The sequence below is a fragment of the Rhipicephalus microplus genome, chromosome 10 (assembly GCF_043290135.1).
Source record: "Rhipicephalus microplus isolate Deutch F79 chromosome 10, USDA_Rmic, whole genome shotgun sequence".
NCBI lineage: Eukaryota > Metazoa > Arthropoda > Arachnida > Ixodida > Ixodidae > Rhipicephalus > Rhipicephalus microplus.
Genome location: NC_134709.1, coordinates 3,212,931 through 3,226,470, shown reverse-complemented (window position 1 = coordinate 3,226,470; position 13,540 = coordinate 3,212,931). Strand labels below are relative to the sequence as shown.

The 13,540-nt window shown below is 45.0% G+C and overlaps 1 protein-coding gene across 4 annotated transcripts in view; it reads left to right on the top strand.

Annotated features, from left to right (window-relative positions):
* Positions 1 to 13,540, top strand: part of Pi3K21B (phosphatidylinositol 3-kinase regulatory subunit alpha) — a 165,667-nt gene that overhangs the window by 107,494 nt on the left and 44,633 nt on the right. For all 4 annotated transcript variants that reach the window (XM_075874876.1, XM_037432170.2, XM_075874877.1 and 1 more), the window contains 2 exons: positions 12,837 to 12,884; positions 13,110 to 13,219. In XM_075874876.1, coding sequence (XP_075730991.1) covers positions 12,837 to 12,884; positions 13,110 to 13,219 — 158 coding nt within the window. The remainder of the gene's footprint in view (positions 1 to 12,836; positions 12,885 to 13,109; positions 13,220 to 13,540) is intronic.

The window sequence follows — 13,540 nt, the reverse complement described above, 5'->3', positions numbered from 1 at the left end:
GTATTCGGAGCCTGGTCTGCTGCGTATTCCATCACTGAGGCACGCGAGGGCTTAGAACTCGATTCTAAATTGGCCTTAGGCAGGCTTGATGTCTGGAAAGTGATCGCATTGATGTGAGTAACAAAGCGTTTTAGAACATCAAAGAAATAGCCAGGTGTCACACAATACGAATAGTGTAACGAATGGGTCATCGAATGCTTTAACACATTTAAAAACTTGTTCTTGATCACCTATTAACTGTGGCACATACCTACTTCAGGCATATTTCTTCGTCGTCATCAGCCACTGCATAGAAAAATTGCACGAAATTTGTAACAAGTATGTAGCGGATAGTATGCTTCTCTAAAAAATGATGAAGGATAGCATAGTGAATGCAGGCTTACTACGCAAAATTTATGATTATCAGAGAAATTTTATGATTATGGTGTAGTGGGTTCCCAGCAGTGTACTTGTAGGATCCGAAAAAGGCTTTGAAAGGCCGCTCTTCTAGCTTTCGCTGTGACTGTGCTGCGCGTTTCGTGCAGGCTTGGCACTTTTTTATGTTTTTTTTATCTCGCAGTTTTCTGAGCACAGCTAACTTCGAATAGATCTGCTCAGTTATTGTGAATATTGTAGATGCCTGACCAACGAAGAAAGAGTTAAGATAGAAAAAATCAGAATAACACACGCCCTTTCTAAATATTTTTTGATGTCTCATAAGGGCTTTTATGAAGCTCAAATTCAGTAGACTGGCGTGCCATACTTCAAGGGTTATGACACCTTGTGGTAGCCATGAATGATGGGCAGGTACGGAGAAACCTGCATCAAAAAGCGGGCCGGAGAAGCCAAAGTACATAGCAAGCCCTGCGCGCGGCTCGCGGCGAGGCACGGTCACGCCCAAGGAGGTTGTACTAAACCTTCTAAAATGGGAGTCCCGCATACCCGTCCATGTATCGAAGTGAAACCGCGGTGGCCATATTGTTCAGGGAAGAAGGAGGCAGCGACTGCCTTGTTGCGCGTAATGCTCTGGGCACTTGAGGTTGTGCGTTTTGTTATACCTTCTAAAGCACCTTTTTATTATTCTTAGGAGGTGAGGAAACATGGGAGGGACTTTAATGCTAATCTGCTTTAATTTTTTTACACTTAGTGTTTTAAGCGTGGTAAAAAAAACACCAGGCCTGCGCGGAACGCCGCAGCACAGTCACAGCGAAAGCTAGAAGAGCGGCTTTTTGGAGCCTTTTCTAAACACTCATTGAGATGCTACAAGCACTCACAGTGCCATAAATAATCATAAATTTTGTGTAGTAGACCAGCAATCACTATGCTATCCTTTGTCATTCTTTGGAGATGCGTGGTATCCGCTACACACTTGTTGGAAATTTTAGGAATTTTTTTTATGCAGGTGGCTGACGATGATGATGAAGAAATATGCATGAAGTGGGTATGTGTGCCACAGTTAATAAGTGATCAAGAAGAAGTTTTCTAATAGGTTGGAGCATTGGGTGACCCAGTCGTTAACTTGCATTGTGTGACGCCTGGCTGTTTCTTGTTCTAAAACCTTCTATTACTCGTATTCACGCTATTTCTTTCCCGACATCAAGCCTGCCTAAGGCCAGTTAAGAAACAAATTGCAAGCACTAACTTGGCTCAGTGGTAAAGTGCTGGGATGGCAGGCAGCGGACCCAGGTTGTATTCCTATTGTGTCATTGGTGTTTTTCATTTACCGAGTTTTTTTTCTTTCAATACTGCTCAAAGGTGGCATCTGACAACTACAGCACATGCGTTACCCGTGTTCTGATCTCATAACAGCTTTTGCTGTAAAAAAAACGTACTCTGGGATGTCAATTCGCATCATATGTTTACACAGTTGCCTCACAGCAGCAGTAACTAATGAGGACATGCAGCGAAAATAAAAGCTTCACTCGTACACAACCACCAGCCCTTGGTGTATAACAATGCACAGTGTGTGCAAACTTTTTTTATTATGGGGGGGGGGGGGGTGTATTCGCCTTTTAGCGGACTTGTTTGAGAAGCTCCTGGATATCCCGAGGAAACGATGCTTGGGAAACTTCATCTGATAATATGTTCTGCTTCATTATCTGGTCAATGAAATTCCAAGAAGCCTCAATATATACACTTTAAAAGGCCCCTTTGGTACTGCTACGATGTCGTACCCTGCTTTTTCAGCTCTTAATTGTACCTCGTTCGCGATTAATTCAATTTTTTTTCTTTTTTGTGCCTGTACCACTTCTTTGTGGGTGGCGGAATTTTACAGCTTCATCAATGAGAGGCGCTTCAGGCGAAAGTGTTTGTTTCCCTGGCGTTTTCACAAAAGCATCGTTTTCTTTTTCTCCTTAATAAAGATAGGCATATCGCAATAACAGAAATTTTGGCATTGGGAGCCTAGTTCTCATTCATACATAAGAAACTCGAAATCCCAGAAATGCAGAGCCGGTGCTACATTAACTACCTTTCAAAAAATGCCAGGCCTGCGCGGAAGGCCTAGCACAGTCACAGCAAAAGCTAGAAGAGTGGCCCTTCAGAGCCTTTTTGAAACGTTCATAGGGTAACTACACTCTAAAAAGTTTTGTGGAGGAACTGCGCAGTTACCACCAAAAAGGGCTCTTTGCTCCTCCTAAAGACTGAATGCGCGTAACAGATTGTACACCGCACGCCAAGGAGGTGTCCTTTTCTCCTTGTGGAGTAAAGTGCCCGTTTTTTTGGAGTAACTGCAGGAATGTTCGTGCTGTGTGCAAAAGACCCATCAGTGACCACACAAGCCTGTTTCTTTTGAGCCGGTGCCGTAGTGTTGTGTAGTGTCACAGCCTCCTAGATTTCCCTTGCCTGCCGGATTATCGGCGGTCACTTGGGAAGCGGCCATCGTCGGAACTATGGTGGCGGCGCCATTCAAGTAGGGGTGTCTTCAAATAAGTTTTTACTATTTTGGAGCTTATAGACAAGAAAAATAATGTAAAAAAGTTAAAAAGGCGTAAGCATAATTTTAATTAATCCTTCGTAAGTGACGCCGCCATAGATGACAGGCGTTTTGCGCTCATTCAGCAGGCAACTCCTTCAAACTAGGCATAGCCTCTGAAATTAGTAGCAAATGCCTAAATTGCCGATCTCAAAGGCCAAATACAAAGACCCTTACCTTAATGTAGGTAGCGCTGCCATAGATGACGGGCGATTCGCGCTCATCCGGCAGGCAAGGGAAGTCTAGGTGGCCATGGTAGTGTAGCAGTTGGTGTACGCGCATGCTGACTGAGAGATTGTGAGTTCGAATCCAGTGTGTTTGCTGCAAATTTTTCGAAATTTATTTCTGAATGTTATGCTTGCACATTGATTGTACATCTAATCAAATGCCAGCACGCTCTTGGAAAGGCTGGTTAAGCCAACCAAAACCTGATTTTTCTTTTGGTAACTGTTGCACCTTTGAGGAGTAACGACGCTCTCGCTGTTGCTCCTTTGCAGTTACTCCCAAAGTGGTGCAATGGGTGTAACAAGTTAATTACTCCTCTAAAGGAACAACCTCGATATCCCTTTTCCTCCTCTACTTCTTAGAATGTACTGCAAGCACACTTGCTTGATACCCACTAGGGCATTAACAATAAACTTTTGGGTTGTAGGCCAGCATTGGGTATGCTATTTTTCGTCATTCTTATAAGAAACGTGGTATCCTCTAAACACTTGCAAGGAATTTCGTGCCATTTGTTCACGCAGTGGCTGACAACAATGAGGAATTATGGCTAAAGTGGATATGTGCCACAGTTAATAGGGGAACAAGACCAAGCTTTTGTAATGGGTTGGAGCCTTGAACGACCCACTGGTTAAGGTATTCGCATTGTGCGACGACTAATTGTTCTTTCCCCGTTTTAAAATGCTTTATAAGTCGTATTAACAAGATTGCTTTCCCGACATCAAGCCTGCTTAAGGCAAGTTTGCTAAGAAGTCACAGGCACCAGAGTAGTTCAGTGGTCGAATACTAGGCTAGCACTCAGCAGATATGGGTTTGAGCCCTACTGTGTCTTTGCTGCTAGGTTTGCCAACAATTCACAAGCACCGGCGTAGCTCAAATGACAATAAAGATTCAATAAATAAAAAAAAAAACGGCATAGCTCAGTGGTAGAATACTGGGCTGGCGGACCCGGGTTTCGAGCCCCAGTGTCTGTTTGGTGCCAGGTTTTTCTTTTTTTTATAATTTCGCGCGATGTGGTTACGGACACCGGCGGCGGCAACAGCGGCAGCAGATAACTTCATAATAGCTGTAAAATGAAGCGCGCACTTGTATAGGTACACTCACGTACTGGCTTTTGTAAGTGCACATGAAAACAATGCAAACATGGTAGTAATGTTACAAGCCCGTCGTCTGGTTAGTTACCCTGTCTCATCGAAGCGGCTTGCTTCAACATGTGTACTGAACATTAGTTATTCATTTTTGGTGCTCAACCTTCTCACTTCAGAGCGCACTCTCATGTGCTGCACAATAGGAGGTCTTTGGATTCCTGAAACGTACAAAAAATATTTAAAGTGTCTCTGTGACTGAGAGGTTGTGAGTTCGAATCCAGTGTGTTTGCTGCAAATTTTTCGAAATTTATTTCTGAATGTTATGCTTGCACATCGATTGTACATCTAATCAAATGCCAGCACGCACTCCCAAACGCAAAAAAAAAAAGCTATGTACTCGCGAATGCAATTGTAGTCGCGAAAATATGTGAGGAAAAGCGAGCGAGCGAAGCATGCCTCGAAAGTTGTGCCTGGTGTCCGCTTCACACTATTCATACAGCCCAGTGCTATCCAAGAGCTTACCATCGTCGTCTCGAAATGCGATCATAGATGTGTTCAGAACCATCTTGTTCAATTAGAGGCACCGCAGGCAACATTGCTAGCACAAAAATAATGCGAAAGCCACATACGCTACAATGTGTCCATCCACTTTTTGCTCTGAGCAATATGGCGGCACGTCTGCTTCAGCCACGGAGCCCCTCCGCCAGTCCAGAAGGTTCAGTATAACCTCCTTGGTCACGCCACTCAACACTTCTAGTACACCCTAATGGGGTGCTCGTTAATGCACTGGGAGTTGTTAACCTGGGCAGGAACGAAAATTAGCACCCACGGCAAAATCAAATAATTTGACATGTTTTACTTGAGTAACGACGATCACGCTATCATCAGCGACTTTTTCACCAATGGCTCCCCCACGCAGCCCCTCGTCACAAAGCTGTGGCCCTAAAGGGCCTTTCTCGATATCAACCACGCCTAGGTAATCGATCTCGTCCTCGAAACAAAAAATTCATGAATATAGAGGCTGACTACGCGTAACCACAAGTGCACATCGCTTACACAGCCGCCCGCACTAAGCACGAATGGGTCCACTCAGCAAATTCTCGTCTCTTCTTCGTATCGCTCAAACCCGTTTCAGTACAGCATTGCGGTGTAGTCTTCCAGTGAGGCTGACATTGTGCACGACACACCTTTCAGTTAAATATTCGTCGCGCTCGCTCTCGACTACGCCTTTGCACTTCTCGGCTGCCTCTGACAAAAAAATGGCTGCCTACCCAGAGTGCATAGTATCGCCGCTGCACTATGTTACTCTATGGCCGCTGTTCATTCATCTCTAGACCTTGCATCTTTTAGCTGCACTGCGTACATGACAAAAAAGTGCTGCTCGATGTGAAACCGCGGTAAGGGAGTTCTTGATGGAGAGATAGGAGGGTAATTAGTCAAAAAGTTAGGGGTAAATGGAGGATTGTCTCCTTTAGAAAAACTAAAACTATCACACCGCATATTGTAGGTATGCATGTGCTCGTGGATAATACAAGCTGAAACTCTGTAAAAATGCTGCCCGTATCTTCCCACGGGGGAACTCGAGTAAATGTGTCGCTTAGTAGTGGGGGTATGGCGTGAATGTTGCATAATCGGGTATAGTTTAGAAATGCTTAATGGTTATTAGGGGCGAAGCTCCCTCTACCGTGGGTTGGGCGTCCGCGATGTATGTTGTAGTAGTAAATAGCCACCTCCATGGGCGAACTAGAGCAGTCCACCCTTTTCAATTGAGGAAGAAACTAGCGCACATTAATCATAAATAAAAATATAGTTGTTTCTGATGAAATAACTTACAGAGACTTTCAAAAAATGCCAGGCCTTAATCTTCAATAAATTTTGCCTTGAATTTGATGGTTACTAAAAAAAAAAAAAAAACTAGTATCAGAAGGACGCACTTTCAGCACTACCTGACCAGAAAGGGTTGCCACGTTAAACTCGCTGGGCGTAGCCGCCTTGGTTTTAGCAAGGTTTAGCGAGGGTTTGGCCGCAGTGCCATGAATATAGTGATCTAGTATGTAGCCATGAACTAGAGGTGGTGAAAGGTAGGAACTAGACACGAAGCACGGGCCATAAGAAAGTGCGCGTGTGCCACCTCTTGATTAGTCCTTGGAATCTCCGCTGGATGGCGGTACTTCTATATGCTGAAAAGATGCAAGATGTACTGTGAATGTTCACTAGATGGACAGAGAGACAAACGCTCGGATAGATGGACGCACGAAGGGATACACGGCAGTCGCACAGACGGACGGATGGAGGCAAGAACGGACAGACGCTTCGCCCCACTCATCATCATGCATTCCGTGGATATGCTGTGATTTTTTTCGTCTTTATTCTTATTTATTGAATGAAGGAGAAGTGTTGCTTTCAACAAGGGGTGGGATGCTGATGTGCGATCCAGTGCCTACATATATGGGGTGGCCAGTGAACGGTTGTGCAGCTCGAGCAGTCAATTTTACCTTGCAGAGACTGCCCTCCGTCGGGCCTTGCAAGGTGAGAGATGGTTTGGGAATGCTTAATTGTTATTAAAGATGATATTTTTTCTTGGGGACCTTCGACGTAAAAATTTTTGCCTGTCTGTCGGTGGACTTGTCTGTTTGTCCACCGAAACGACCAAAATTCAACCCCATCTGCAGTACCCACCAATATTCCTCAAGTTTCAGGGTTCATACTTGTCAATTAAAAAGCAATTATTGCACATATCTGATGCACAATAACAACACGTCAATGATGTGGGATCCAGTGCCTACAGACGGTTTTTGCTAGCAGAGGCTGCCTCCGTCGGGCCTTACAAGGTAAGAAAGGGGGAGCAACAGTTGACACGAGACGCAAGCATGCTGCACTTGTGCGATTGCCAATTGAAAAGCAATTATTGCGCATATCTGAGGCACAATAAACAGCACGTCAGTGATGTGTGACCCAGTGCCTACAGTCGGTGTCTGCTAGCAGAGGCTGCCTCCGTCGGGCCTTACAAGGTAAGAAAGGGGGAGCAAACAGTTGGCACGAGACGCAAGCATGCTGCACGTTAAGCGAGCATGCGCAGTGAGGGTGTGGACAACGCCAACGCAAGAAATGTGAAAGAAATGCGCAAGAAAAGAATTTCGCAAGAAATGCGAAAGAATCGGCTAATGAGACATAAAGCACTGGTAACGATCGGAGAGGGAGATAAACAACGCTACACCTGTTCTGCAAGCAGGGAGCACCAAATTCCTCTGGCCCATGGAGACTCGCTCTCTGGATTTCAAGCCGACCGGTTGTGCCCCGCGATCTCCGACGACGGCACAGCTCTGGCCGTCTGGCTCGCCCTATGCCATCTCCTGCCGCCAACAAGAGCTCTTGCTGAGTGGTGCCCTGTCCTCCGACTCCTGCGACCGTGTCCATCTTTCCTATCTTCTCCTTGCTTCTGGGTGTCGCTGTCCCTGCGCCACGCTCTTTCCTTCCCCCTCTCTATCTCTATACCTTTAATTTTATCCTTTTAATCCCTCCTTACCCCCCATCTCTCGTGAGCTACTATTGAGGTGTCGCACTCTGATGCAGATAATTACGGGGCTCACTTTTTTCTTTAAGAATCGCATAAGAAAAAAGGGCCCTTGGTCTCGTTGGACAATGAGGCCGCCATTAATAGAGGTCGCTTACAGAAATAACGAGCACGCCCTCCATTTGCTTGCTATTTTCTATTTCTTTATTTTTCCAAATACATGTGGGGTGGCTTTCAGGGCTAAAACTTGCAGTCTGCAGCTTGACAGCTCTTTAGCACGTGCGTGACTAGTATTTCTAATGGTTAAAAATGACTGCGTATAGGGAGAAAGAAAGTAAAAAAAAAAGAGAGAGAAAGCGAACTCTTGCTGCTGAATGAGCGCTTCGAATGTTACGCTCTGAGAGTGGTGGTGTGGAAGCTCTTTTGCGTTCCTTTGTACTGCTAGCCACATCCTTGAAGAATACGCTCGCAAGCTGCTTTGCCCCAGTAAATCAGTTCTGTTCTATACTTCTAGTTCATGAAAGAACATGTTTAGAAAGAGAAACTGACAGCATTCCAACTTTTCGGCAAGTGCGCAGCTTTTCTTCTAAGAAATCTGGATGAATTCTCTTGTGGCTTATTGCTACAAGCAGCTTGTCAATATCCCTTTCTCTCTGGTGTGGCTTGCTTTATTCTAGGATTTGCTCACCTCGGCTGCTTTTTGTTCGATGCTTTCTCAGTGTTCTGTCCGCAGTGATTTCTCGACTGGAAAAAACGGTCGTACAACTTTCAGTACGCGCAGTACGTACATGAATATATATTAGTTGTGTAATGGTGTATTGCTGTGTTCTGTATTGCAAGTCCTGTTCGGGAAAAACATCCGGTGTTTCTTTTTGCCATTTCCCAAGTAATCCTGAGCTGTGCGCTAAATAGCAAAAGAATATTGCGAGGGTCAACCTCATTATCAACGACAAGTCTGTATCGACTGTCGTATGCAGCTGACACTTCCTCGATGAAGGCTATGTGCCTGGGCGCCGCTTCAGAAAACTTCTTCTTGACTCTGCGCCTACTCTCTTCGAGGACTGTCATATTTACTTAATTCCAAGTGCAAGGAAGTCTCGCAAAGGTCTTTCTTCACGAGCTTCGCCCCTAGGTTAAACGTCAAGGATGTGAAAAGCGGAAACCAGCAAACCAGATCTGGATATTGCGACTTCACAATTATGATGCTTTCACTGATCAAGAAGCGGTAAGTGTTTGCGCGCAAACAATGAACACCGACGCTCATCACGCGGGTTGATACCTAGCTTTGATAGGAAGATAGTGCTCCGAAGTGTCGATTGATTGATTGATATGTGGGGTCTAACGTCCCAAAACCACCATATGATTATGAGACGCCGTAGTGGAGGGCTCCAGAAATTTCGACCACCTGGGGTTCTTTAACGTGCATCCAAATCTGAGCACTCGGGCCTACAACATTTTTTACTCCAATGGAAATGCAGCCGCCGCAGCCGGGATTCGAACCCGCGACCTGCGGGTCAGCAGCCGAGTACCTTAGTCACTAGACCACCGTGGCGGGGCGCTCCGAAGTGTCATACCATCGTTCAAAATGTTATAAGGTGCAGCAATCGCTGAAAGAAGAGGAAAATGCGTCCGAACATTATTGTGTCTGGAAAGTAGATTTACTTCAGTAGTGCCAAACAACTGGCACAAGTCTACAAAAAAGTCTGACTTTGACGAAGTGACACAGACTGAAGTATCCAACGTAATTAAACATTTACCCTGTGCGTCTCCTGGCCCAGATGGAATCACAGTACCCATGATTAAAATTCTGTTCAATTTATCGCCTCGAGACGTCGCCAATGTTATTAAACTACTCCTTAAAAACTCATGGGTGCCACAGGATTGGAGGATAGCAAAGGTGATTCCTATACTAAAAAATCCGGGTGTAGGATTAACAGTCGATAATATCAGACCAATCTCTCTAACATCTAACATGGTCAAACTAGTAGAGAGGGTCCTACATAGCCGAGTAAGTATCTGGATGGCAGACAATTTCGTAATAAAACCGAATCAAATCGGCTTTCGTAGTGGTTTCTCTATTTGGTGTGCCCATGCTGATTTAGAGAGCCGAATACAGCTCGCACAAAAAAGAAGGCAATACGCTGCCTTTAGTAACGCTTGACATAGCTTAGGCGTTTGACAGTGTGGAACACTTGATATTGTTAAATACGCTAAAGAGATTGAATTTCCCACAATATTTTATTGAGTGGGTGGCAGAATTCTTAAAATCAAGAAAATTCTACTGCGTCAAGGATGGATGTTCCTCATCTCGATTTAAACAAACGCGCAAAGTTCCCCAAGGAGCAGTCTTATCTCCAGTATTATTTAATACTTTAATGAGCACAATTCCAACAGATCAAGAAGTTACTGTCTACATTTATGCTGATGACATCGCATTCTTTGCTGCTGACTGTGGTATTTTCTCACTGCAACTTGAATGTTAGAGCTTTGGTTGCAGTCGATTTCGTTATCGTTAAATTTCAACAAAAGTGCGCTCATGGCGTTTCCGCTTGCAGAACCTATTTCACTTTCAATTCTATATAAACAGGAACCCATCAAGCAAGTAGACTCTATAAAATATTTGGGAATCATTTATAATGACAAACTTAACTGGAGTCCACACATAGAGTATATAACTACCAAAGCACAGCGGGCTTCAGGCTTACTACACAAGCTAAGTAACCGGAAATATGGGTTACGGAGGCACACCTTGATAACGTTGTACAGGATTTATATGCGCCCCATCATGGAATTCGGCTGCATATTACTCTCGGGTGGCCCTGCGTATAAAACGAAACCTCTAGTTGTCTTGGAGCGAGAAGCACTACGAATGTGTCTTGGACTCCCTAGATTTGTGGCTATCAATGTACTGTACCAGGAAGCGCGCCTGCCTACACTACTTTGTCGATTTTGAATTTTGATCGTACAAGCATTTTTAAAATTTTATAGCTTACCGGCAAGAAGATCTCAATATGCTTTAATCGCAAACCCAGACGCCTTCTTTCTTGCTCATTGGCCACGGTTTCACACACCTCAGATAATGTTTGTACAAAAGAATCTACAAAGTATAAATGTGAACATTAGAAATGTAATTGAGACTAATGACTCGAATTGTCATGTTATTATTGAGTATGATGATATATTCCCTCAAAACGCCAAGTTACAATCTCTCAAATTTTTAAATAACATATTATTAGATTACTTGGAGCATGCAGAAACTAAAAATATAATAGTCACAGATGCTTCCGTAAATAATCAAAAAGCAGGTGTAGGCATTGCCTCTGATTCGCTTGACTGGTCCTTTTCAGTGAGATTGCCTGATTTTACTCCAGTTTTTAAAGCGGAGCTTGTGGCGATTATTTTAGCTCTTCGAAAAACTTCCATCAAATCAAAGCAACGCAGTCATAATGAGGGATTCTCTTTCAGTTTGTGCAGCTCTGACAGCTTCAGAGAACTCTCGAATTCTAAGCACATTCAAAACATTAGTACCCCCGCAGTTGAGACTTCTGAGGTTACTATGGGTTCCGGGACACTGTGGATTAAGATTAAATGAATTGGCCGATTCCTTAGCACGAGTCGCACTTGATGGTCCAGTTTTGTCTATACTGCCAGATGTTGAATATATCACGGCAATAAGATATCGAAAATCAGCAATTTCCACTGATACGATAGAAAAAGTAACTACATGGACAGAATATAACCACCTCATGTTTCCATGGCAACCCCCACTGGAGCCAGTCCAGAAAGCTCGAAGTCTTAATTACTAAATTTCGATGTCGCGTCCCCCCCCCTTAAACCTGTATCTACACAGAGCTGGTCAGACAACATCACCCCTCTGCGCATTCTGCGAAGAAATGGAATCACTAGATAATTATTTTTCGTATTGTCGCCGCTACGCTATACTTCGAAAAAGGTTACTAGTTATGCCATTTCTGAAAATAGGCGTTAGATTGACAGCGGAAACAGCGTTAACCTTTGATGCCTCAGTTTTGGGACATTGCCACAGGGATGCTTTCAATGCCGTTTGCGATTATATTCAGGCAACCAAGCGTATACCTTTGTGATCTTCAATCAACAAATTATTATTTATCACGCCCCAGGGCAGAGTGAAGTAAACACAGCTGAGTGGTAATCATAACACCTCAAATCTCAAAATTGCTCAACTTGACTTTTTTTGTCGTTTGCTCTTTTTATGTTATTTTTTACATTAGTCTTATTATAATACCAATTCATTACACATAGGTAAAATGATCACAGAAAAACTGCACTACACTTTCTTGGCCAATCCCCCTGAGTGAGTATGAGCCATCATCCCAGGGAAACAAACAAACACCACACATAGGTTAAGAAAATCGGAACAGATATGCTCAGAAAAAAGGTCGTGTTTCCTTTGCATCAAATATGATGTTACGGAAAAAGCATTCTTTGTACCCGGAATAAGTTGTTAGGGGGTGTGCGATATGGCGCTTACTGTACGCGTTCTCTGCTTTGAGGATGTTATTGAGGAAGTTCTGTGTTGTTGCCTGCATTAGCGTGGATAAAATCTCCCAGGTCTCCAATATCATCCCCCTCTGGACATTTCGTCCCCATTGGTGGCGCATAATTTGATCTTGCATACGGACAGTGGTTCCAAACCTTTTGGTGTTCCCCTTTTTTCTTGTTTTCTTTCGCACACTTTCAAAACTTCTGCTGCCGCACGCTTCGTGGCCGTCTCTTGTGGTTATTTGTGCACTCCTCTAAGGTCCAACCAGCCAACCAACTAAACCTAACATTCAAACATGTTAGACCCGCTTAAGAAAATGGATATAGCGTTGAGAACGCTCTTGTGGCTAGATGTTCGCTTGCCGCGAGGATAACAAAATGAAGTGAGGTGTAAGGAACGCGCCAATGTGGTAGTATTGAAGGGTGAACATCGCTGCGTGTGATTGTATGCGTGCCTTTTACTGTGCCGATCTTTCACGCTGCTTCTCCTACGGTGTGATAGTGGTCGCCGACTTGCCGCCGCCCTTTTATATCGCAGGCGACGACTACATCTGGGGTCTAGGCTGTCAAGGCAAGCGCTGCCAGGGTGAGTGAGTGAGTCAGAGAGAGAATGAGCGCGCAAGAAGGGGGAAGGGGCCTAGCAACTGGGGCGTCCGGGCAGCCGGTTGGCCGTGGGTCACCTGACTGGGCCGACGCTGGCGCCGCCGCCGCCTCGGCTGGGCCTTCTTCTCGCTTCGTGCCGAATGGCGTTGCTCGGTGGCCACGGCGTGTGACTTGTGCCCGTGGGTTGTGTGTGCTGTGCGTGTTGCAGAGTGCGGGGCATCGTTCCACGCCGGGTGCTCGGGATTCGCCGGGTCACGTCCCTGCCTACCGCCGAGGGAACCCGCTGCTTCACGCCCTGGTGTCTTCTGCAGCTCCGTCGTGAGTGTTCTCTCCAAGCACGTTACCCGCGTCACGTAATCGGGGCCGGCAAGGTCGTCGCTTTAACTTTCGGAGCTCGTCGCGCTTAGTGCAACCCGTCAGCCACACTTGAATTAAATTCATCGGCTATTCGACCCTGAGCGTAAAGCCGATCTGCGCCGCAACCTAACCCTTAGAAGTGCGCTTGCCTGGGTTCGTTGATTGCACATAGCGAGGGGGTTCCAGCCATCTACTTAAACGAGGACGGAAAGACAGACGGCACAAAATGCGAGGAAAAGTTTAAGAAACTGCTAGCTCAGCGGCGTGTCGTCTGTCCTCATC